Here is a 25187-nt window from a genome sequence, read left to right as displayed (position 1 = left end):
CATGATCTCCTCATGGCTGCCTAATGCATCTCCTGCGTAGACTAAAAGAAACACATCGCTACTGCTTCATGTAAAACTGAGTGCAAAATATGACGCCACCTTCAGAGACTGTAGGAGACATCACAAAGATGACCACTATAAGAAATACAGTGCAGGACCTCTTTAGTAAGTAAATAATACCCCAAAAAGGTATGAAAACTTCAAAGTTCGGTCATGGTTTGTATGTATACTTAATCATGAAATTCATGCCATGTATCAGACACCCCCTAGGTTCTTCCTGAAGCCATCTCACCTTCAGTTCCTAGATTAAATACCTGGAAGACTCCACGTCAAAGAAACAAAAAGCTGAACGAGTACCTTTGTTAAGTGGGAACACTGTGAAAAGCAGGAGACTTGCAGCACCGCCTGCCCCACCACGCACCGGCCATTCCTGGCAAGGAGGGGTCTGAACTTCTCACTACCCAGAAAGCTTGTTCAACAAGACTTTTTCAGAATGAATTAGACCCGCTTCCTTCTGATGACATTATGAGGTGTTGTTCACAAGCACAGCCGTCTGAGGGCATCGGGAACTGCCTTGCATAAAACGTGCTCTACTTTACAATAATACAATAACCAAATAAAGTTGCGCGCTGAAAAGACGCCATACAACAGCAAAGCGCGCTTTACAACTCAGCTGGAAAAACACCAGAAACAAACTCGATGCCTTTCACCCCCAGCTACGCGGCGGTGTGGGGTCCTGCCCCCAAGTGCACGAGCACCCTGAAGGTAACGAGCAGCGCACCCAGCGCGCGCCAACGCGCCCGGCCCGCGCCGCCGGCACCTGAGGCACAGCGCCCCCTGGCGGCCGCCGCTCTGCGCGCACCGGGGGCTGCCCCGGCTCGGCCGTGCCAAGTCCGTCCACTGCGCGTGTTGGTGTAGATAAGTACTGCTATCTCACCTAGGGTGCGGGGCGTCAGCGGATAAATGAAACGCAACGCTCCCAACTTGAACTCAGAATATGGAGAAAAAGCGGTTTGACTTTCAACCGTTTCGTTACACGCCAAAAAAAAATAAAAAGTTTAGCCTATAAATTACCGCCTGCGTACCCCACCTGCGACAGTTTCATCTGCAGGGATATTTTAAGCAAAGGGTTGGATATATTTAGGACGTGGGCTTCGGACAAACCTTCCCCAGGTACGGGATCTCGGCACACAGCGCTCCCTCGGAACGCGCATCAGATTCCCCTCTCACGCACACGTTCGGTTGCGGGAGCTTTGCCACTGCTTAGCGGGCAGCAGTGCTCCTGACACACTCCGCTTACCTCCGCTCCCGCAGGAGCCCTTTACCTCGCACCGAAGACGTGCCCCTCCGGGCAGCCACGAGCCCAAGTTTGCCACGCGAAAGACAAACGCCCGAAGCGAAGCAGACCCCATCATCCCCGGGAGGGAAGAGCAGGGAGCAGCCGAGCGGAGCTTACCTCCTCCACGGTGAGCGGCATGCAGATCCGGTACTCCTTCATCAGCATATTCCCGTGCCTCGGTGCGGAGCGGCCGGCCGAGAGAAGTGCTGAATTCGCTCCTGAATCCACGCGCGGGGAACGGGATCGCCGTCGTCCCTCCGTCCGCCGCGCAGCCCTGCGACCGTCCGGGCGGAGAACGGCGGCACAACCGCTCCTTTCTTCCCGTTCTTCCTCCTTCAGCCCGCGATCATGTGAATTTCGCACACGCACGGACCTCTACAAAGAAGTCTCGAACCCGAAGCGCCGTCGCACGCTCAAAGACATCCGTCGGAAGTACACGAAAGCGGCGGCCTCTCGCTGCTATGTCAAGACATGCCCGGGGCGGCGAAAAGACCGAACGAGCCGAGAACGCGGCTCTCGCCCCGCCGGCAGCAGAGCCGCGACGCCGATTTCCGACACAAAGGCTTTTTCTAGCGCTTCCTCCCCCGGCTCCCTCCTCCTCTTCCCCGACCGCCGCGGCTCCCGCTGGGCTCGGGGCAGCGCTCGGCGGCCGCGGGGCCCCGCGGTGCGGCTGGGGGCGGGCGGGCTGCGGCCGGCCTGGATGGAGCCGCGGAGCGGCGGCCCCGGCGGGGGCGCGGCTGACATCACGGCGCGGCAGGAAGGAGGGCGGGCGGCAGCCGCCGCCAATGGGGCGGATTTAAGCAGCCCTGGGGGGTGGGGGGAGGTGTGCAGGGCCGGGGGCACCGCGGGCAGAAGGGGCTGTGCCGGCGGTGCTCCGCTGGGACGCGCTTTGCCGTCCGCATGACGACGCGGCGGTGCCCCGGGGGCTGCGCGCCCGGCACAAAGACCCGGCACGGGGGAGATAGCAGCGCAGGATGTGAAGGCCTCACCCATTTCCCCTCTGGTCAGCTCGCCGCTATCAGCCTGCGGAGTTAGCTGCACAGATAAAACTGTTGGCTTTCCTTTTTTTTTTTTTTTTTTTTAATCAGTTATTTACTTTCAAACGCCGCATGCAAAGTTCAGTGACAACGTGCCTCCATCCGAGTTGAACAGCAAAGCCTGCAGTGCTGGGGAAGGCCTTTCTGCTCAGTGGGAAATCTGTTAGCTAAACCTCTCTTCTAGTGTTTTTCTTTTTACTATTTGTTTGTTCCAGATAAATGACGATTAATTTATAACTGGCTGTACGCAGGAAGCTAACTCTGAAACCATCTGAGAAACAGATGCACTTACATAACTGCGAGTAAATCATGGCATGTGTACACTGCTGGGTCTGCTATCAGCGAACGGCCATAAAACACAGACTGCAGGGAAGCCCTGGGACTGCAGTACGAACCCTAAAGCACTGCACACACCACAGCAGGAGAAGCACCTGCATTTAAATCTCATTTATTTGCAAAGGTCCGAGGGATTAAGTGCCATATTTGAGGTAGTTAGACACGAATTGAGGTCTACCGTGAAATGTGTTTCATAACAAGAAAGAGCAGAACCCCTCAGGTTTTCATTGGCTCTGAATGTAGATTTCAAGGCGATGTATATCATTGTAATCCCAGGCAGGACACAGTGCCATCTCCTGGAGCTAACAGCGTTGTTTTTCTGCCCCATTAATGGCACAGTGTTTCACACACCCTGGCTTCCCCGTGGAGTAGAAACGCCCACAGAAAGAAATAGAAAATCTGGGACTGGACTTTCAAATGAGGTGTAACAATGTGGTTTATATCCCGTGCTTCAAATTCGACAACAGCCATCTGTAAATATCCAGCTTGTAGTCATAACCCATAACGTTGGTAGCATACACTAATGAAGCTTTTATGCTGAATAGCCTAAACAAGGTGGGACCTGTAATGCTGCCTACAGGGGAGAGATATCCAAGCTCAGATATAGAACATTTACCGCAGTTTTAGGTGTGGGGAAGAAGAATCACCTGTTTTCCTGCTGAAAAACTGAACTTTGCATGGAGCCTTGAAGCTATTCAACAGCAAAAATGGAAAGCACGAAGTCACTTCCCGTGCTCGCTGCATCGCCCTGCACGCCGTGCCAAAGACACGGCTCATTTCCTCGGGTGACTCCAAGAAGTGCATTTAGAACTTCTAGGGACTTTTTCTCACAGAAGTCCTTAGGGGACTCACTGAGAGGAACCCTCTAGCTCCGGCTAAGCACGCCTGCCCGTATCCCGACTCATTTCTCGGTCAGTTGGGTGTTGTCAATGACCTTCGTGGACGCGGGGCATCCCGCGGCGTGCAGCTCCTCCCCGGCTGCTCCATCACAAACACGAGCGCTCCCGCGTGAATCCCCGCAGGGAACGACCCCTCGTGGGAACCGCGGCCTCAGCGCGTTCCACACAGCGCAGCGCTACGCCCGTGGGCTCCGGCCCCGCCCCACAATGCGGAGAATCGGCGTAAAACCGCGGCGGTACGGGCTCATTTCCCCCCCATCCCACAGCCACAGCCGTCCCACCGAGCCGCCCCGCCCGGGGGTGCCCGCGGCAGTGCCTGCTTGGCGCAGTGCGGGGTCTTCCGCTGGGCTGCCCCGGCCGCGCCTGCGCGCCGCGCTACTTCCGGTGTGTGTGTGTGTGTGCGTCTGTGTGTGTGCGTTCGCGGGGCGACGCGGAGCGGAGCGGAGCCGGGGCCATGGCGGAGGGCGGCGCGGAGCGGGCCGATGGCCGCATCGTGAAAATGGAGGTGGATTATAGCGCGACAGTGGACCAGCGGCTCCCCGAGTGCGAGCGCTTGGCGCAGGTGCGGCAGGGGAAAGGGCGGGCGGTGCGGATGAGGCTGAGTCATGGCACGGTGCGGGCTAGGCCCGGGCTGCTTGGGGCTGAAGGAGGCGAGAGCGGAGGCCGGGCTGCGGCCTGAGAGGAGAGAGGGGGGCAGCGGGCGGCTCTGGTGTGCGGAATGGGACGGAGGTGGTCGTTCCTCGCACTGGACGCCGCCGTGCAGTTGTCCCGCGGCAGGCTGCCCGTCAGTCGCGTAGCTCAGCTCTGTGTGCCCCGAGAACGAATGGAGGCCGTGGCTGTAACTAGGGCCTGCGCTGAGCAACGGGTCTGCACCGCCACAGGCAGCCGTGGAGTGTGGGCATGGTGCAGCTGAGGTTTCTCTGAGGGTCTTTTTTTGTAGCAGAGAGGCTCTTAAAGCTGAGAACGGTGGGACTGTGCCAACAAGAGAGTATCTTGTTGCTACACACTAGCAAGGTCTGGAAGTCTGGTGAGAGACCTAATGGGATGTGCAGTGTATTGTAGGATTCTGAAGACAGTAGCGTAGAACACTTAATAGGAAGAGTGCATACTGTGCTACCTTCAGACTGTACTGCACAGCAAAGGCACAGATGTTTTACCCCATGGGTGCAGCTCTGTATAGGTATGGGCATTGTGGCAATTTTTCTTTCCCACATAATGTGTAAATTCAGTGGAAATAAGACCACATCCTTCACAGACCACTGTACATACTTTGGAAGAATTTCAGTGCAATAGGTATGTTTTAGAACCAGTTTTCCCTTAGTCTCTTGTGTTGTCAGTCTTTTAGTTTCTAAACATTTTCAGTCCCGAAGCTGCTGTTGGCTGTGACAAATTGTCCCATACTAACATTTTTTCCCCAATGTTTTGCTAGGATTTACAATTTGCATCTAAAACTACATTGTGGTATCTTAACTGTGTTCAGAAAAAGATAAATATATTCAGCAAAATCCAGAAACCGTGACTGTTGTAATTCCATCCCATGCAATAAAGCATATAGTTTGTTTTCTAAAATATAGTGTTATTAAGATAGGATGAATGTGGGTGGAAAAGTCACAGTAAAAGTCTTTCAAAAGTTTTTAAACTGAATTGTATTTTTGGTGCTATTTCCTTTCCTATCTCACTAGGAGGGAAGATTGCAAGAAGTAATTGAAAACCTTCTCTCCTTGGAAAAACAAACACGAACAGTAAGTATGGCGTGCATTATTTAGTGCTGTGTTGCCCCCCCCCCCCCCCCCCCCGCTCCACTTATTAACGTTAAAGGGAATTGTGGCATCAGTCTTTTGTCATTCGTATCAGTGGGGCTAGACATAGTGGATGTTTTCCTCTTTGTATCAGTGCAAGTGATAGAGAGCTGCAGGTTGTTTATCCCACTGCTGACATGCTGCTTGTTTGTCACAGGCTTCTGACATGGTTTCCACGTCGCGTATCTTAGTGGCTATAGTGAAGATGTGTTACGAAGCTAAAGACTGGGATGCTCTGAATGAAAATATTATTCTTCTGTCAAAGAGAAGAAGTCAGTTAAAACAGGTGAATTTAATCCTTTGAAATGAAAAGGAAAATTGTATTTGCCTTTGTATTATATATCTGATTCTCCCCTCTATGAAGAGACTTGACTGACTTTCTTAGTACTTGCCTGAATATGTTTTTTGGTAGACATATGAAAGTGAATAATAGAAACAATATCCAAAATCACTCTCTTTACTTTGTACCTGAGCTCTATTCTTAGCAACACATCCGTGACTTTTTTTTTGCTTTTGATTCATGCCATTGCTTTTAGATGGTTGTTCATCTTTACAGTCATCAGCAGCCTAAGCTGGAGGCACAGTATTCATTTTCTTTTTGTGTTCACGTGAGGTATACGTTATTTGGAATTGACTGTGATGAAATAAGGGTTATTCTTTATGTGCTTGCCTTCAAAACTATTATATTCTGGAATTCAGTTGTCAGAGAAATTAGCTATCAAGATTGCTGAAAATGCTTGCATTTAAGATGGTACAAAGTGTAGTGTGCAGCATGTTTATTTTTACCTAATTAGAAATTAGCAAAAAGCAATTTTAACTGCACTTTAGGAAATAAAAGGTTACTTACTTTCTGATTTTAACTGTTGTTTTTTTTTTCTTAAGGTAGTTTATAGAACTTCCAGGTTTTCTGGAAGTAGGTATTTCAGTAATAACAGCTTTATCAGTGTTGTTACCAGAAGAACACGCTCCAATAATGTATGCTTGCCACTGAAGGGGGTGCCAGCCTGTTAGTGCTTATCTCCAAATCTGCAGAGATAGAAAGGATCAGTCCTAGTTGCTCCTCTTCCTTCCCATCCTGGAAAGTCTATAGGTATCCTGAAGTGGAAAAACTAATGCACACCCTTAGGAGAAGATTGGTATCCTTCCATTAGCCATGTGAGTCTTAGGGCAAACATAGGTTTTACCAGTTATTTGAAAGTCACATGGATTTGGCTGAGGAGGAATACTGTTTTTCAAACTGTGTGGAGTGTGTTATATTGAATATTATTACAGCTGAGAACCAGGAAAGGATAGAACGCATCACATTCTAGCATCATACACTATCATAAGGTTAATACATTTTTGTGAATCAAAGTGATTAGATTCATCTTGCATGCTTTCTATTGAGTCCCTTTAGTTTAATATTATTTAGTATTTGAATGCATTTGAGAGACCCACACATTTTTCTATTCTTATTGTACTAGGCAGTTGCTAAAATGGTCCAGCAGTGCTGCACTTACGTTGAAGACATCACAGACTTACCAGTGAAACTGCGCTTAATTGACACGCTGCGTACAGTTACAGAAGGAAAAGTAAGATTTTGTTTTAAGACCGAATGTCTAAAAGGTAGAATAGAAATGTTCACCTTCTTTAAAAGCTTAGCTTCTCCGTGTTATTTTTCATCTCGGTCAAATGAGAGCAGAAGAATATTTTTAAGTAGACTTGAGAAACAAAGTAGTGCATTTCTTTCCCAGAAAGACTGCATGTAATTTCCAGATTTTATAATTAAAGGACTTGCCAAAGCACTGATTGTATTTCCGTTGTGTATATATTTTGATGCATCATTAATACAAAAAATAACACATTTGAGAATTTCAGAGTGCCATTTTTCACTTTATGAAGTGTTATGTATTTGAATTAGAGAAGTGGGCAATATAAATTTCTCCTGCATTTAGCAAGGTGGTATGTACAGTGATGGTAATCAGAAACACTGAGTCCATTATTTACACGTTATTCCTTTTGTTTGCAAAAGAGAAAGGATCTGTTCTGGATGAAAGCAGGTTTGTATTGATGTTATGGCTTTTACTTGTTCAAAGTTAGACTAAGCTGTTTGAAAAGTATTTTTGCCTCATGGCTGGTTAGGAGTGAGTGAAATAATGTAAATAGTAGTACTCAGGATATATTGACTTCATATCTGTTTCAGTGTATTTTAGCAGGCAAACTGTCTAATGCTTCATTTGCTATGCAGATTCTTTTATGTTTGCATAGGGAATGGTAAAAGAATTTAGGCATTTTTTAATGCCACCTATCCATTATGTTTTGTTAGTGTACTGCGTAGATAGTTCTAATACAGTATATGGAAGCATGTGAAATAAATTAGTTGCATAAAAATATGAAGTAGAGGTCTTATAGGGCTGTGGTCTTTTAGAAAACTCCAATGTTTAAGTTGCTACTCTGATTTCAGATATATGTGGAAATTGAACGTGCTCGCCTGACAAAGACACTTGCAACAATAAAAGAACAGAATGGCGAAGTCAAAGAGGCTGCCTCTATTCTGCAGGAATTGCAGGTAACTGTGTGATCAAAACCACATCAGTAATAAATACTGACTGCTCATAAATTACTGTTCTGAAATGTAATCAGGTGCATCTGCAGAAAATGCCTGGAATTGAGATTAACTGTTATGAGTGAGATCGTAATTCAGTTTTGAGTGCTTTAGTTAGTTCTGTGGTTAAATTGCATGGAATATTTCCCTTTTGGAAAATGAATTTCAGCTTGCTTTGCTCAGCAGTACAGTGAGTTACATGATAATGGTCTTTTTTTTTTTCCTCATGTAAGTAGAAGCTGTAATTCAAAATTAAATAACCTTTTCACTTGCTTTGGAAAGTGTTGGGTTTTTTTTTGTTTGTTTCTTTGTGAATCATGGTGTGCTTCTCTGCTGTACATGATCAGACACTGACACAGTGCTAAATAATTGCATTTTCACATAGGTGGAAACTTACGGTTCAATGGAAAAGAAAGAACGAGTAGAATTTATCCTCGAGCAGATGAGGCTCTGTCTAGCTGTAAAAGACTACATTCGGACTCAAATTATCAGCAAAAAAATTAATACAAAATTTTTTCAAGAAGAAAACACAGAAGTAAGTCACTTGAGGTTTTTTTTCTCCCTGTCTTAATCTGTCATGCTTCCCTTCAGGTCCATGTGTATTTGAGTCTTCTGTTTTCTGGGGTGGATATGGATTTCATTTACATGACTAATAGAACTGTTGTAATTCTACTGTTTGATACTGTTTCAGAAACTAAAATTGAAATACTACAACCTAATGATCCAGCTGGATCAACACGAAGGCTCCTACCTCTCCATTTGTAAGCACTACAGAGCCATTTATGATACTCCATGTATTCAAGCTGAGAGTGAAAAGTGGCAGCAGGTAATAATGGAATAAAAAACAACCAAGAAATGAACCAGACAGGACAAACAAAATGTCTGTATTTTCATGTGGCAAATTCCTATTGCCATGTCATTGCCAGATCAATTTACAGTGGATTAAGTAGGTCTTAAGTCTGTTCTTGTTACTTTTAATACCAGATGATCTTAACAAATTGATTAGTTGAGGATGGGTGTGACAAAGTTGGGTATCAACATTCCTTTGAAATCAATTTCTTATATTGGTTTTGAAATCTTGAGAATATCTTTTCTGTTTTGTGGAAGTGCAGAAATTAGAAACAGCTTTGCAAGTCCTTACACAGTTGTATATGAAATGGGAACATTACAGATTTAATTAAAAAAAGATCAGCATATATTTATTTTAAATGTTGGAATTTTAGTTAAGCTGCATCAATTATATTATCAATCAAGTATATTGCTGTGATGGAAGGTTCATTTCTGCAAGATAACATCAGTTTCACCTCAACTTCCTAAAATGTTTGGCCTAACTGTTTTGTGTTAAATTCTAAGCTCTGTGAAGTAGTTTTCAGCGCTTCTGTTTAATTACGGGCAAAAACCAAACCACTCTCCTTCTCATTCCAGGCACTGAAGAGTGTTGTTCTTTATGTTATTCTTTCACCTTACGACAATGAACAATCTGATTTGGTGCACAGAATTAGTAGTGACAAAAAACTAGAAGAAATCCCCAAGTATAAGTACGTACTCTTTCTAATAAGCAATTCTTAGTCCAAAGGCATCTCTCTTACAGGAGCTGTGCAGGCAAAATCTGTTTATGCTGAGTCTGCTGTAAACATTTTAGCATTTCTTCTATGAAAATTACTGCAAAACTTTCATGATTGTGTGCTACAAGTTAAAATATGTATCTCTGTTTGTAAAAGAAAACTTATTAGAAACAGCTGGACTTCTGTCCCTATAGCATGAAGTGTTACAGGTTATGCTTATGAAGAACAATAAATATTAATGGTCATGAAAACATTTTAAATGATTTCTCTGAACTGTTTAAGTATGAAATATGCCTTTTTGATAACGGATTGTAAATCACCCTTAATAAATCACTTACAGAGACCTCCTAAAATTGTTTACCACCATGGAGTTGATGCGATGGACTGCCCTAGTTGAAGAATATGGGAAGGAGTTGAGAGAAGGATCCCTTGACAGTCCTGCAACAGATGTTTTTGGCTGTACAGAGGAAGGTGAAAAGAGATGGAAGGATTTGAAGAACAGAGTTGTGGAACATGTAAGCATGGCTCATTCTTTTTGAATTTGCTATGTATGCTATGTCTGAACTAAAAATGCTTTTTGTTTGCCATACTTTTGGTACAGAAGTGTTTATGTAGGAAAGCAGCAGATAAGGTTGCATTTTCCATTGTGTTCTGTTTTTCAATTGTGTATTTATTCATATGTGCAAGTTATAGATGCACATTTGGACAGAAAAAAAGCATATTGTGCTCAAATTTTAAGATTTAGTATTCACATTTCAATAGAGGAAAAACTGTCTTGCTTTGCATTAAATTGATAATTAGTTGATTTTATTACTTAATAATTTGTTAACACAGAGACTGTTAATTATATGTTTTGCATACACAATAACTATCCACAGTTCATTTACGTAATTTATACTGGACTGCCATTAGAGCACCATAGGTCCTAATCTGCTTTTAACATTGACTTTTATATTTTTGCAGCCTGCCTCAATTATTTTTTGCACATAACCCTCTACTCTGAACACTTTTATTCCAGAACATTAGAATAATGGCTAAATATTATACCAGAATTACAATGAAGAGAATGGCACAGCTCCTGGATCTGTCCGTTGACGTAAGTGTTGCCTTGCTTATTCTCCTTTCATAATGGGAATGGAAATGTTTGTGTGTGTTTGCCTGTGGCAAGAATATAAAGCATTCAGCAGAGTAACATTCTTTTAATTTTTTTTAATCTTTTTTTCTTAAAAAGCTCTGAAAACAGTGCTGAAGACCATCACTGCATTGTTTAACAGTGCAGAAAGACAGAGCACTGTGGAAATACACTGCTTAGTAAAAAAAACAAAAACAAAAAAACCTCTGGATTTATGTGTGTGTTTATTAGCATTCATGGGTATCATATCTATTGCTGCTTATGTATGTATATGTCACTGTAGTATTCTTCAGGTCTCATTTCGTTGTGCTACCAGTGCTTTTCAGCTTTTACTGGGAAGAATAAAAAGTGTGATATTGATAGGGAGCATTAACTGAACTTCTATTCATTGTGCTCTTTAGATGAGGAGAGGTGGAAAAGCCTGTTGGGAGTACTACTGTGTTAATCTATGTATTTGCTTCTTTGTTTCCACCGTTCAGTGCAAGGACCCCAGAGTGCTCTCATGCTATTATGGAAATCAGAAAAGTGTTTTTTATTTATTTTATCCAGACAACTGGATGTCATGGTGCATGTGCCCATACGGCAAAAGCTGATACTAAAAATGCGTTTGTGCTCAAGGTCATATTTTAGTGCTGGAGCTCCTTATCTCATATTTCTCTGTGAAAAAGCTCTTGTCAGCGAGTGAGGAAATCTGACTGAAGATACAGGGTTTCTCAGCCTTAATTGACAGGGATTTTCCTACGTCTCCCTTGTCAGAATGTGCAGTCTGATACCTGTGTTACCAGGTACTCTGAAGTGTAGAAGTCTGTTGGTGTAGTATGTTAAATGCTGAATGCCACTGAAGGCAGTCAGGCATGGGTCAAATGAGAAATATTCAAAACTTCTTGTTTTTTTTTTCCTGTGGTGCTAGTAGCTTGCTATGGCAATGTGTAATATTAAAGCATTAGGCTGTTTTTAAATGCAGTGTTATTAAAGCTGGATTTCTGGTAGGTTCCTTGTGCTTTAATGATGCTTGGGTGAACTTCTGATGCTGTGAAGATAAAAATGCTGTTTCCTTGACTTAATACTGTTTGTCTTTGCAGGAATCAGAGGAGTTCCTGTCTAACCTAGTAGTTAACAAGACCATCTTTGCTAAAGTAGACAGGCTGGCAGGAATTATCAATTTTCAGAGGCCTAAGGATCCAAACAACATACTGAATGACTGGTCTCACAAGCTGAACTCACTAATGGCCCTAGTTAACAAAACCACACATCTCATTGCCAAAGAGGAGATGATACATAACCTACAGTAAGGTGCCTCAATAATCTCAGTGCTTTTAAAGAAGGCATTAAATCTTCATAATAGAGACTATTATTACAGCGTGTATATGGTTTTTTTTTCTCCCTGTCAGGGCTTCCTGGTCTAAAATTTAGAACATAATTCTGAAATTCCTGTTGACAGTTGAGTTCCCTTGATTATTCATTCAGTTGTTAAACATTTTTGCTACAATTGGTGAAAGAACATAATAAAACTGTATTGCCTGTATAATAGCAGTCTCGTGATTTATTCTCTTCTGTTTGTGTTTTTATCTGGCTAACTCATGTGTTCCACTGCAGGAATATTTTTGAGGCTGTGATTGAGAGGAAATAACTGTAAAGTTAAAAACATGATACAGTAGCATGCACTGAGGTGATATGCTAATAGTATGAAGTTATGTCAAAGGTCAACAGAAAGGCATGCCTGCTCCTTAAAAAAATGCACTGGACATGTTTGATCTTGACAGTATGGGATTAAACAATTCTTTGCTGTGTACCTTCAACATCCCCTCAGTGCTGTTTGCTACTCAACACAATCCTTTTGTGGCTCAAATTAAAAATGAGTAAGAATTAGTTGGAATATCCTTACTTTAGAAGTTACATGTGTTCAAGGAGTCTGTGTTGATGAAATATTACCCTTGGATAATTACGTAGTAAGATTAAAGTTGAGATCATTTGTATGTTGGAGGACACTGGAGGAATTCCAGGGGAATTTTCATGCTGCAAAATCAAATCTTGCTACTCTTCATCTAATGATCAGCCTAGAAAGTTTGCTTTGTTGTTTAATAAGATGAAGGATTACTGTTGCTATCTAACCTCAGGTCTACCACTGACTTGTCTGTGGCAGAGAGTAAACCACTTAACTTCTGTTAGTTTCCCATGACTGCTGCTTCTGAGAGAGTTAAAAAAAAATTACAAAGATCTTGTGTGCTTTGTGTGCTAAGCCTTGGAACTTTACTATTACTGCAATCAGTCTGGAGCTTCTTGAGCTTGAGATCTCTTTCATTTTCCAGAGGCAAAAGAGATCTACTGGCATGTTAGGCTGCAGTCAGTGAGGCAATTCAATGCTGGATGTATTTGTGCTTGCTAATTGCCCACGTTAATTATAATGAGGCTTCCTGTCTATCTTCAGAATTCATCACAAGTGAAGTTGATTGAAAGTTGGGTTTTCTCTATTGGAATTTGAGAAATGCCATTTCCCAGAAATGAGGGTGAACTTTATCACAGAATGGAATCTGTTTTCTGAATTCCCTGTGAAAGCAAAAGTCTGAGAAGAAAGGGGAAAAAAAAGAAAAAAAGTACTATACATTATCAAAGCAAAACTTATTACAAACTTAGAAACTAAACTTGAGTGTGCAACTCATGGGAGAGCCAGGGCTCCAGGGCTTTTTGGCTACCAGCTTTCCATTAGCCCTGAAGCAAGTGAGGGTTCCAACTGTTCCAGAATTTGTGCCACACCTTTCAGAACTCTGCTCAGATCTCAGCTTCGTGGCAGGGCGCCTAGTAGCCCTAAGTGGCCTCAGGTTTTCAAACTCATGCTTTTTGGCAAAGAGCCTGGATTCTTCAAGGTCCTTGGCATGTCTCCTAGCTTCACAGGATCAGAAGCCCTGTGAGTAGTCATGATTTGCAGAATCTTGATTTAAGGGTAGGGAGACTGGATGAGTTAGTAGCTTCTGTATAGGGCTTCCTTGCAGTTACAGACCCCAGGAGGATGAGCCATTTAAGTTTCCAGCAAGAAGCTGTGGTTTTCAGATCTGACAAAATTTCTAAGTCAAAATGTGTAAAAAATAATTAAAAATATAGCTGAACATGATATCGTTGGAGTTTTGTTTTCTTAATTATAGATCTTAGCATTATAGTTAAGTCTCTACAACTATCACTTGTTGCACTTCTGAGGATCTGAGTCCTGTCAAGTCTCATGATGCTCAGCAGAGATTCATTGTTTTTGTTCCTCTCATGCCTCCCTGTTGTGACTGTGGCATTTCTGACTTTTCCAACTGCTACTGTTGCTTTTCTTCTGCTCACAGACTCAATGTAACCCACTGATCCTGATCTCCCTAGGCGGCATCCAGTACAAAACTCACATTGCTCAGCAGCAATGAGCAGTGATGCTCTCATCATGAAATCCCCTTGGTGAGCATAGCACATGGAGATTCCAGGAACCTGAGAAGTCTGGACAGTTCTGGAAATGTGAGTGAGTAGTCAGCACTCACTCACTCTGTTTCTGCCTAGCCCACACTCAGGGAAGAGCTCAGTGAAGACCTGGCTTCTCAGCTCGGCCTCTGTCCACTCAAGGACTTCTTAACTAGTTCACAAAATAGATTAAAATCTGCTTCATAGTGGGGGCCAAGAGGTTTAACTTAAGTCAAAGCAGTAAATAGTGCTGGTCACTGAACAAATCCTTCCCTTCACTAGCTACACAAATTTTTCTGGTACGGTATAAAGAAATCTTTTCAGAAGAAAGGGATTCAAAAGTTAATGACAGCTTATGTGAAAAATAAAGCCAGCAACTATATACCTCGCCCCAGAGGATACATTCATGCTCTTATATATATAGACACAAGTAAATTTATTTCTGAATAAAAAATAAATAATGAAATATTCCTTGTATTTTGCTACAGAAAATCTTATCTGTAACATAAAATCTGATTAGGAACTGGACACGACCATCCCTCAAAATTAAAGGCCTAATTGCACCGCAGCAGCCTAGACGAAGTTATTTAGGTCCTAAATGTTTTCCCCTTTATCTGCTGGACCGTAACTGCTGTCTTCCTCACTGCAGGGCACTGCACGGCCTCAGCAGAGCCCATGGGGAAGTCACTTACCTCCCAACGTGCCATGTAGGCTCGCTGGGGACAGCGTCTGAGGCATGCAGCTGCAGAGCAGCAGCACGGCCTGGGGCAGGTTCTGCAGCAGCGCTCCTGTCCTCCTGAAATGGCGGCCCCTGGGCCGGGCCCAACATGCTCCCCTCCGGCACTGCCTTCAGTGGGGCACTGGAACAGCCCTCACCACACCTGTAAAGTCAAGTTGAAAAGCAGACTGATTTAAGTCTGGGGCTGCGAACGCAAAGGATTTCTTTTTCAAATGTTTTTCCTTCTGTATTTTCATTTTTGCAAGGAGCTCTCCTTATAAACATATTACTGATGAATATTGAAAATATTCCTGGGCACAAGTACCTTCTTGCAGCGGCAGCGCATCAGAGACTCGGCTGGTGGTTACTCTTCAAAGAGTTAGGAGGCGTTGAGCGTAGATTTAAATACAAATGTATTTAGGAAAATCCAATACTCACATGATCTAAATCTTATAATTATTTTAATTAAAGTAGAAAGAGAAGTTTAAAAGAAAAACACAAAAAACCAAAAAACTGGAATCCTGCTGATAAACGCGATGACGGCGCTGAAGAAGCCTCTCTCCCATCGCAGCTCAGAAGGACCACGCGGGGGCCAGAAAAAGACTTCGCAAAACAGCCTCGGCGTTAAGCACCGATGGCCAAACGCGTTTTGCAAAGCAGTTTTTGGGATTCGTGCCCAGCCAGCACCGCGTTACCGGCGGTCCTTCAGCAAAACGAGATGGGAGTTTCTCAAACGCGCGAGGCGTTCCGCCATGTGAGCGCAGCCCTTCCGCGGGGATGCAGTTTTTCGCACGTTGAAGAGCGATAGCTGTAAACAAACAAAGGAAAGTGAACGGAAGGCCCAACCTGGTCGGCTCGGGGGGCTCCGCCGGGCGGGCGCGCAGCTCTCCCCGCTCAGGCGGGCACCTGAGGGCCGGCCCCGCCGGGACCTGCCGGCCTTGGCAGCTGCTGCGAGCGTGTAGAGGCAGCGACACGATTCCCAAGAAACGGGAGGGGAAAAAAACAACGCCCACCCTCCCCCCCACCCAATCCCGGCTAAAATAAAAAGAAATTAAAAATAAAGAGCCCGCCGGACCCCATCCGGCCGGCCGTGCCCCTTCACACAGACGTCAGAGGGGAGGACAGAGCCGCAGCCCCCCCCCTCCACCTCCGTCCCACTCGCCGTGCCCCTGACCCCGAGGTGCGGCCCCAAAGCCGGCCCGGCCGAACCCACCCGGCCGCCCTCCGCCTTCCCCCGCTGCCCGCCGGGCCGGGAGGAGGGCGGGGGAGGGCTTTCCCACAATGCTTTGTGGGGACGTTGACAAGTGGATCCAAGATGGCGTAGAAAGTAATGACAGGTAAGTCAGGACTTCCCCATTCGCCCCCCGCGGGGGCCGAGGGCGGCGGGGCCGGGCTGGGGGGGCCCACACGAAGGCCTCGGGGGGGGGATCCCGGAGCCCCTCGGGCGGCCGAAGAGACGGGAGCAGCGTGCGGGGCGGGCCGGGGGCTGAGCGGTGCCGGCTGGAGCGGGCCCAGTGTCTGCGGAGGGCCCTGCGGCGGCGGCCGCTCGGGGGCCGTTTGCGGGCGGGAGCCCCGGGGGCTGCCGGGCTCCGCCGAGGGCCCGGAGCCGGGGGCGGGCGGGCGGGCGCGGCCCTGAGCTCGGTGAGGCGGGGGCAGCGTGGGGGCAGCCCGGGGAGCCGGGGTGGGAGAAGTGTGTGGGGGGGGGGGCTCGCACAAGGCCGGCTCCCGGCGGCTCTGAGGGTGCTCCGTGGGGGAAGGGCGGTGCGGAGGGGCGGGGGGCGGCTTCGGGTTGTGCCGGGCGGGGTGGGAGGGGACCGGCAGCGCCAGCCAGGAAATGCCGAAATAAATAAGTGGAGGAAAAAAATGGCTTTAGGTGGTAGGGTCTGCGGAGGGATGGAAAAAGAAGCGGGGAGGATTTAACGGCTGCTTTAAAATGAACCCTCCGAGCGAGGCAGGCTTGGCACGGGAGGGGTGTTTTTTTGGCTTTTTTTTTGCAGGGAGGCTTTGTCAGGGCCGAGCAGCGCTGAGCTGGGAGGGCCGCGGAGATCCCGAGATCGCCTTCTGTACAATGCCACTGTTGTGAAACTGGGAATGGGAAAGTTTATACCGCAGGTTGCTGTACAGCCCTCTTTTGTGTTTTTTTTTTCTTTTTTTTCTTTTTTCCCCCTTTTCTTTTGGAGCAGATTCCCGAGTAGAGCTGCTCGCAGTGTTACCCCTCTTGAGGAATTCAGTGGGTTGTGTCTTATCGTTAATATCCAAATGATTGAATTTGTTTGGATTCGGTGCGCAGTTGGTGGTGCTGTTGTTTGATTATAGTAACGTGATTAAACATATCATCGATGGAGATTAAGAAATGCAGGGAAGCAGTTGCAAGGTTGTTTTCCAATTAATGACAAAATGAGTACGAGTTCACAACGTAATGGGGTTTTTGTTTTTATCAGAGTCACGGTGAGCTGGAGTTGGAGTTTTAAAATAACGTATTTAATTCTCCATTTAAGAAATAAAATAAATCAGTTGCAGTACCAAAAATGTCCTAAAAATGCATCATCTTGTTGAGAGATGGGATGTATCATGGTGGTTCTTGTTGAGATGGCTGTGATTGGTGGGGCTTTCTGGTGTCAGTCTTCGAATTCAATACCATAATGGAAACAAAGGAAAAGATGAAATATTCCTCCTTTTAATATACTCCTTTTAGAATGTACAAACTCTTTTGTAAAACTGAAAGATAATAACTAAATTGCATGAGATGTTTTACAAGTTATTTTTTTTTCTTGGTAGAACAGAGGATTTAAAATAAGATTTCCTAAATTATTATTTAAATATTGGTATGTCCATATTTTAAATGGCAGAGCCTGTTAGCCTGGGGGAGCCTGGGGCTGCCAGGTGAGGAGCTGGCTCTGATCTCACTGCTGGGTGAGGGCAGAGCTCAGAAGTGACCACTGCCATCCTCTTCCTCCTCTGAACGCAGACTGAGGGATTTGCCTGTGGATGAATCAGGCCTGGGTAGGCTGAACTTCCATGGCAGGGAAATTATGAGTGCTGGAAGCTGAGTTCAGCTTTCTTTGTTGAACTTTAAGTACTGGAGCACTTTATTGGTAAGTGAAGGAATGTTGTATGTGTTAAAACTGAGTTATCTTCGTAGTGTGTTATGAAAGCACAAATTACTTAAAACACACCAACAAAAACACACAAATCCAAGTTGTGTTATAGCTCCTCACCTGTGTGGATTCTGGGCTTAGAAAATACAAACAAACATATAGAACACGTATGTCATGGTTTTATGATTTTTGTTAATGGTATTCCACATCATAAACCATTGACAATGTATTTCTTATCCTTTATATCCATATGGCTGTTGGGCCTCTTTCAGTGAGTTCAGGTGCATTTTTCTGTGGAAGAGAGAGATGCATTCAAAGTGATAGCTCTAGGACTCAAGGGATTATAATAGTGTGGTATGTTCTTATTTGTTATTATTTTTGGGTGCTTTTGTTTCTCCCAGCTGACTAGAAATTAGAAAGAGATGTGGAAGCTGTGTCTTAAGCTGTGTATTCATCCAGTTCTGCTTCTTGATTTGCCAGATTGCTGGATCTCATTGATTTCAGAGAAGTTGCTCCTGGGCTTTGCTTTGGGATCTGTAATTGCAGATCTGGTTGTGGGATAAGGGCTGTGGTTTGCAGACAACGTGTGCTTGAAGGTTACACTCAAATATTCCCATCTCAAGGGAGAGCAAAGAGCAAATGTTTCCAAGTAGATAGGGTACAGGCCTAGTCCTCAAGAGATTTGGGCAGTGTGGTGGAAATTCCTTCACCTGTTTTTGCGTTCTTTTAAAGGAATTTAAAGTGGGAATCATGAATCTTGTAATGAGTTGTGACATCTGTAGATGAGAGAGGCCATATAAAAGCTAGGCAGTATTATTACTGATCTTTTCTGACTGTTAATTTAGTAGGCTGAAATATTTTCTCCAGTGTATGCAGTAACATTTGTTCCTAGAATCCACTTGGAATTACAGCTGGATATTCTTTCTGACTTTTCATTTTTTTTTGCTGCTGTTTAGATCCATTTTGTTTGCTGCTGCACTTTATTCTGGGTATTCTCGTTTTAGTAATGGCCGAAGCAGTTGCTGGAGCAATTCAGATGATTAGTTGAAAGTCCTTGAAGCTTTCAGCTCACTGATATTCCCTCTTGAGGTCAGTGGTACCTAGATAGGACTGGTAGCAGGAGTGAAATCTCAATTAGACAAGTGTTTTGTAATAATATAACTCCTGTCTCCAGTGTGCAGCCTGAATAACTTGGAAAAGCCATGGGAGAACAAGCAGGAAGGATGGTGTTGTCCTAAGCTAGCTTAGGGGGAGATAGTTGGGCAGCCAGCATTCTCTCTGTCTTGGTGATCAGTAGACCAAGAATTTTAGCAGGAATGTGAATCCTGGCCGTAATGTTTTCTTAGCATTATATCTGGGGAAGGAGATTGAGGTCTTGTTCCCAGAAGCACATCCCTGGTGTTCCTTTCTGCCTGAGGCTGCTAATGGCCCATAGTGAAGGGACAAATATAAATAAAGTATTTAAAGGTACCATAGTTCCTATGCTTGTAGACTACTGCAATTGTCTTTTCTTTTCTTTTTTCCCCCAACAAGCACATAAAGAGAGAATATTGAAAAAGAGAGTGCTTTTTCAAAAGTTTCGAAGCAGCATTGATGTGCAATGAGATTTTGACCATTGGTTGGGGATGGTGATGGAAGACTCCACTATGTGTAGTGAAATTAGGAGTCTGTGATGTTGGACTGCTCTGCAGGAGCAGGGCTTCTGGTGGTTTTATCACGGTGGTATTGCTATGTAGTCAGGTTCCGTATTTGAAACCAGTCTTGCTTATGGAGATTTAATCTCTTCACACAAATGTTTACAACGTGAGGTTTCAGCGAGGGGTGATCACTCATACCTGAGGAAGAGAGGAAAGCAAATATTCTAGAAAAGTAAGTCCTTAGGAATGTGAGCGGGCAGATTCTAATTACCCAGGGGTGCGATTTGATTGTTGTTGTTACATTTCCATTGCACTGATGGTTAAAGGATGCCTAATGTAGTTCTAATATAATATGCAAATACTTCCCTACGATTTATAAGCCAGTTCCTTGTCATATAAGTCAGTTCCTTGCACCAAACTGTTGTGATCTGTGCATGGTGTGCAGAGGCTGACCCTTGTGCTGTGCAGTGTTCCCAAGAAGCAGTAGGTATGAAGCACCACAGAGTCAGTGGGAAGAGTTTCTCTAAGTTATTTAATGTGAAGAGATATTTTGGAGGTGGTGACTGTCAGCTGCTATGTGATTTGCTTCTCTTGGTCTCAGGAAGTACCACTCGTGTGAAGAATGGCATTGGCTGAAGTGGATGTTTTTCAGTCTTTGGATAGCATGTGCTCTGGGGAAATAGGTTTCAGGATCTGTTCTGTTACAAGCAGCAGGAAGGCTGATGATCTCAGAGCAGTAACGAGAGAAAAAGAATAGTAGAACTACGTCACAGAAGAAATCTTGAATGTTGGAGGGGCAGGAAGTAAAGGTCAGAAATGTGAGCAGTGCATGGGTTATTCTGAGCTGCTCCTGAGGTATTCAGTGTTATTTGGAAGCAGTCTTTCGGTCTGTGAATTGCATGGGGTTGGTTTTCATTTTTTTCTTCATAATTACATATTGCAAAAATATCATATTCATCAAAACACTAAAAATTACACTGCTTAAATATGCTTAGAAAGATTTTTTCAGAGCCCTCTAGACCCCACAGCAAAGGGAAATACATAACAGTGAGAGCTGTTCTTGAGACTCTGTTGTTAGCAAAGCAGCACGAGTGTTTAATTTGCTGGAAAATATTTAGTGGTTCAGCAAACCAAGAAAGTAGCAAATCTTTGTGGACATAATAAGTGGAGAATGCTACGAATGAAAAGCATAGTGGGTTTGGCAGGATGTGAAATAGTGCTTCTTCCCTATGTATCTTCTAGTCCACGTTATCTTAAGGTAATTGAGATTTTTTAAATGATAGTTTCATTTTATTCCGGGATAACTTTGGGGAGAGAATGGGCAGTGTGTTTGTGCTCCCGAGCGGTGATGTTTTGTCAGCCTTGTCTGAATTCCCTGCAGCTGGTTGGGATTCCTGGGTCCTGTTCTCAGCTGATCCCTGCTGTCCCAGCAGCCAGAACTCGCTGGACTCCTGTCGTCTGTGCAGAGATGTCGTTAAGGAGAGTGTTTTCATAGCGTGCTCCTGAAGCTGTGCTAGCACAGTGTTGCAGCTGAGTGCTGTGGCTATTTTGCTGGAATTGTTTTGGGTTGCAGCTGTTTATGCTAACAGCTTTGAGTTAACTGTACCTGGGCCGTATCTTAAGGCAGTCGCATGTTTGGAACGGTGTGGGGCAGTTGTTTTGACGTTGGGACTGGCCTGTATTACTTGGCTGTAGCTTGGTTTGTATTTGTTTGCCTAGGCTAGGCACTGCTCTCCCAGAGCTTTGTCGGAATGATTCGTTACTCGTTTGCTGTGCGAGGAGGAGTTTGGGAATCCATATCCTCTTCTTGGGAGAGTTCTAGAAATTGAACTTGATTGTGGTATTGCGTTCCTGCATTTTAGGAGAGGAAATAAGGATGTTGTAAAAGCATTATCTGGATGCAGAAGGGTAATATCATTAAAGTATGGAGTTAGAAGAATATTCCTCAAACTGAGGTCAGCTGTATTATGCCTTATTATTTGAAACAGAACCACGCAGAGATGATTTTCAAAGATTATTTACAATAAAGATAGCGATTTGTAATGGTGGAGGTTTGTTACTGCTTTCAACTTTCAGGACAGTGCCCAGAAATACCATGCACTTGCATAAATAAGTATGGTTTGGGGGGAGGTGTCTGGAATACCTGTGGGTGGCATTGTGCTATTGAATCTGTTATGGTGGGACCTTTTTGAGCAGAGCACTGTGAATGTATAACAAAAAGCATGGTCTCAGTGTTATTCACTATGATAATAAATGTAAGTTCATTATAATGCTCCAATGAAGATTTAAGTGTACTGAAAGAGGACTTTTCTGTTTCGTGTCACAACTTCCAGGCAAATTTCTGTGTTCAGTTTATGAACTGTGAGCTATTAGCTGATATTCAGCATGAAGAGTTTTGCATTATTTTCCTTCTTGAATGAACTGAAAGAGTAATTCAGGGTGGTTCACGCTTTGCTTCTCAAACGAAATAAACCTAGGGATTTTTAGTTTTTAATTCAACTCTACAATCTGTACCTGGAGCAACTGATGATCTGAGCTGTGATTTTTCAGGTAGATTTCTTACACTTATGGCTGTGGTACTTTGCAATACTGGGATGTGTAACAGTGGAGAACGTTCTTGTGTGAAACTTGAAGCTTGACACTTGAGAAGAGACTCAGCATCACAGCGGTATCTTTGTTAATATTGGATTGAGCTGCTGTGCTTTGGAGCTGCTTTGCTGGTGGGGGAAAAAAACTGGAGAGTTTGTATGGGGTTTTCCAAAAGGGAAGCGTTTGCTGTGGGAAATAATTTCCTGATTTCAAAAGTACTTTTAATAGCGAAATCCAAATATAAGTCTGTTAGCAGAAGCTGAGATTTGAACGCAAGGCCAAGTGAGGAGCTGCTAAGTCTGGTTCTGTCCCTGAGCCCGAGGAAGTTGGTGAGTGCTGGCGAATGCGCTGCGGGCAGTTGCTCTCTGCAGGCAATGGGTGAGCCTGGCGGGGAACTGCCGTGCCGTATGTTATTGCCTTTAAGCTTCTGCAATACATTCATAGATAGCATTATGTGTTGCGTGTGGCAGTGCTTGGGAGCCTTCTCTGACACCCCTCTGCGTTCGTTGGCCGCATCGTTTTGTAAAGGCTTGGCATTTTGGAAATGAAGTGACGTGTTTAGTCATACGTACGCAGATGTGCCTACATGTCATACCACAGGCGTAGCTCAGAAAGAGCTTTTGGCAGTTGTATGACTCAGAGGAGAAGAATATTGGTATCAGTCGTGCAGTTAAGTCCTTAAGATTAATGGTATTCACTTTTTTGGTCAAAATTATTACTAAACGTTATATTGTGAAATGTGCAGATACTTGGGAACGAGGCCTCGTCGTGTTACTCAAGTGTTTGAGAAGAGAGGCTCTGCCACGGGTAGGCAGCTGTAAGCACTGTGCATTGAGGTGTTTTAAACAGCTCTGAGAATATGGATGCCATCTCCTCCTGCACTGCTGTTGGAGTTGCAGACCTGTGGGCTGGTCCCACGCCGTGCTTGTGCTGTAGTGATTTTAGCCTTTGTTTTCCTTGGGTAAATGTCATTAAGAGAAGCCAAGATTGAATTACCTTTGTAATGCATTTTTTTACAGTAAGTAATTGGTGATGTTGTTATGGGGATAAAACGGTAACCATGAGACAATATTTCAATTAAAAATGCCCTCATCTTGGAGAAGTGTGAGAAACTCTGCTCTGAAAAAGCAGCAAGAACATATATGGGAAAAAAAGCTGATATGGAATACAGGCTGCTGCTGCTGCCCAGTTCTTATGAAAGATTGTTTACGTGAGGATTTTCTAAGAAGGAGCCAAAAGAACTGTAGGTGGGGCAGAAGCACCACCTATGGTGATGTTACCTATTGCTAATGTTACGTTATTACTTGCCAAATTTTAATTATTTTGGGCTGAAATTTCCCATGGTAAGTGTCTGTCCTGGCCAACTTTTTGGGCACTGTAGAGGGAGTGAGGAGTTCTGCTAACAGAATTGAGTCTTTCTAAAAAAGTCGGACAAAAATTATTCTTCTGTTCACAGTAAAAACCAAATAAATAAAAAAGAAAATGCTAGAGCTTGGCTTTCAGAATGGTGAGAAGAGGTGGCACTCTGTGATGTTCTGGCCTTATCAACCCTGTGAAATTTTGCGTTGGTTAAATTGGTTATTAGTCCAAATCTGAAAGATCATCTCTGCTATGAATTCATTTCAGCCTGAGCTTTAAGGGGATTTCCGTACTATTTGAAGGTTGGGGCTTTTGCATTCCCCCCCAATCATCCTTGGTATGATTTTGGACATAAATGAGAGCACAGAATTCCCCGTCCGCACTTCCAAAAGCCAGTTCCTCTTTCCTACTTGCTCTGTCTTCACACAGCACAGAGTAAGCAGAGACTTGATTTAAACAGTGTCCAAAGCGTAGGTTGAGTGTAGGCAGAAAGTGTAAAATGAATGTGAAGATGGGCATGGCTGGATGAGGAGACTGAGGTCAGAAAATTGTGGGTATTATAAAGAACTGGAAGGGAGGAACTGTTTCAAGGATATATATATTTATCTTAAAATGCTAATACATTTTCATTAATTACATGAATTGGACAGGTTTTAATAAGTGGGAATAGAGGGGTGGGGGTTAAAAGCAATTCACGCTCGAACCACATCTTTGCCTTACTTTGTTTTTTTGCTTTTCTAGTGACTGATGTCATGTTGCGATGTAGAGAAGTGCTGAATGCTGCACTCACTGAAGTCATTCCGCAGACACTGGGTTTGCATTGTGGTGCTATGCAGAGCTCTGTGGGGCACGGCAGAGCACAGCGGGGAAAAATCGCTTCCATTTGTCTTAAGCTGAATATAAGGGACTCATAGGAACTTGGGGCATTAGTGTGGTGAACTTTGCAACCCAGTGCTTGTAGTGGCACTTCAGTGCAGTACTGTCATGTAAGGGTATGCAGCATTTTACAGTTTTGCTGTGTGTAAATAGGAGTCCTGTGTCTGATGTGTCCAGCACGCAGTAATGCATGTGAGGTGGATGGTGTGGGGCCTGGAGCAGCAAGATAGGTAATGCCTTCAGACAACTGTGTAAAAAAGCAACAAACAACCCCTCCCCAAACAAAAATAAAAATATTGAAAGGCAGGGGTTGAAGATATTCAGGATTCTCATACAGTGGATGAGATGCAGGAGTTAGTTTCAGATGCTAGGCCAAAGATGGCCGGTCTGTCCATGTGCGAATGTTGCTGCCAATTGTGACATAGGTTGTTCCTCTGCTACTCCTTCCAAAACAGAAGAGATTAGTGGAGATAATAAGCTGTTAATGATCACTTAATAAAGGGTCTGTACTGAAATCTGAACTGTCATGCAATCAGATCTAACTTGTTACCATCTGTAATGCATGTGAAGTGATTTAAAGAGCACAGGATTCAGATGCAGAAATCATTTCATCTGAGTTGCTGCTGTATTTTTGTACTGTGGTAAGTGAATGGTAATCCACCCACAGACACTTGTTCCTCGTACAGTGGCTGTGGATGTGTTTATTCCGTGTGTTAAGTTCACAGGATCAGGCTGAAGGCTCCGGCTGTGTGGTCAGCAGTCCCTTATCCTCCTAGTTTACAGTCCTGTC

The 25187-nt window shown here is 44.3% G+C and overlaps 3 protein-coding genes across 8 annotated transcripts in view; 2 read left to right on the top strand and 1 right to left on the bottom strand.

Moving 5' to 3' along the window:
- Positions 1 to 2065, bottom strand: part of PITPNC1 (phosphatidylinositol transfer protein cytoplasmic 1) — a 62661-nt gene extending 60596 nt beyond the window's left edge. The window contains exon 1 of the mRNA XM_065735427.1: positions 1457 to 2065. Within this exon, the coding sequence (XP_065591499.1) occupies positions 1457 to 1504 (48 nt within the window). The 5' untranslated portion in view covers positions 1505 to 2065. The remainder of the gene's footprint in view (positions 1 to 1456) is intronic.
- Positions 2066 to 4007: 1942 nt separating this feature from the next.
- Positions 4008 to 12219, top strand: PSMD12 (proteasome 26S subunit, non-ATPase 12). Of its 2 annotated transcripts, XM_065735418.1 has the most exons (11): positions 4008 to 4173; positions 5294 to 5353; positions 5568 to 5696; positions 6874 to 6981; positions 7854 to 7958; positions 8380 to 8529; positions 8686 to 8820; positions 9420 to 9532; positions 9900 to 10074; positions 10578 to 10655; positions 11774 to 12219. In XM_065735418.1, the coding sequence occupies exons 1-11, from the start codon at positions 4066 to 4068 to the stop codon at positions 11981 to 11983; spliced, it is 1371 nt and encodes a 456-aa protein (XP_065591490.1). In that variant the 5' UTR covers positions 4008 to 4065; the 3' UTR covers positions 11984 to 12219. The 2 variants fall into 2 exon arrangements, with proteins under 2 accessions (XP_065591490.1, XP_065591491.1); XM_065735419.1 differs by lacking the exon at positions 11774 to 12219 and having other exon boundaries at positions 10523 to 10613.
- Positions 12220 to 16127: 3908 nt separating this feature from the next.
- The window catches only part of HELZ (helicase with zinc finger), a 72394-nt gene continuing 63334 nt past the window's right edge, over positions 16128 to 25187 (top strand). For 2 of the 5 annotated variants that reach the window (XM_065735408.1, XM_065735406.1), the window contains exon 1: positions 16734 to 16950. Coding sequence is in view for 1 of the 5 variants with exons in the window: in XM_065735407.1 (XP_065591479.1) it covers positions 16169 to 16175 (7 nt within the window). In the remaining 4 variants the exon portion in view is untranslated. Of the gene's footprint in view, positions 16176 to 16733; positions 16951 to 25187 lie in introns of those variants that run through there. The other 3 variants (XM_065735405.1, XM_065735407.1, XM_065735403.1) reach the window with 3 other exon arrangements.

This window comes from Cyrtonyx montezumae, unplaced genomic scaffold, assembly GCF_038088225.1.
Source record: "Cyrtonyx montezumae isolate F1298 unplaced genomic scaffold, pur_monq_1.0 scaffold_19, whole genome shotgun sequence".
Taxonomy (NCBI): Eukaryota; Metazoa; Chordata; class Aves; order Galliformes; family Odontophoridae; genus Cyrtonyx; species Cyrtonyx montezumae.
Note: the sequence above shows the minus strand (reverse complement) of the source record. Positions and strands in the feature narration are given on the sequence as shown.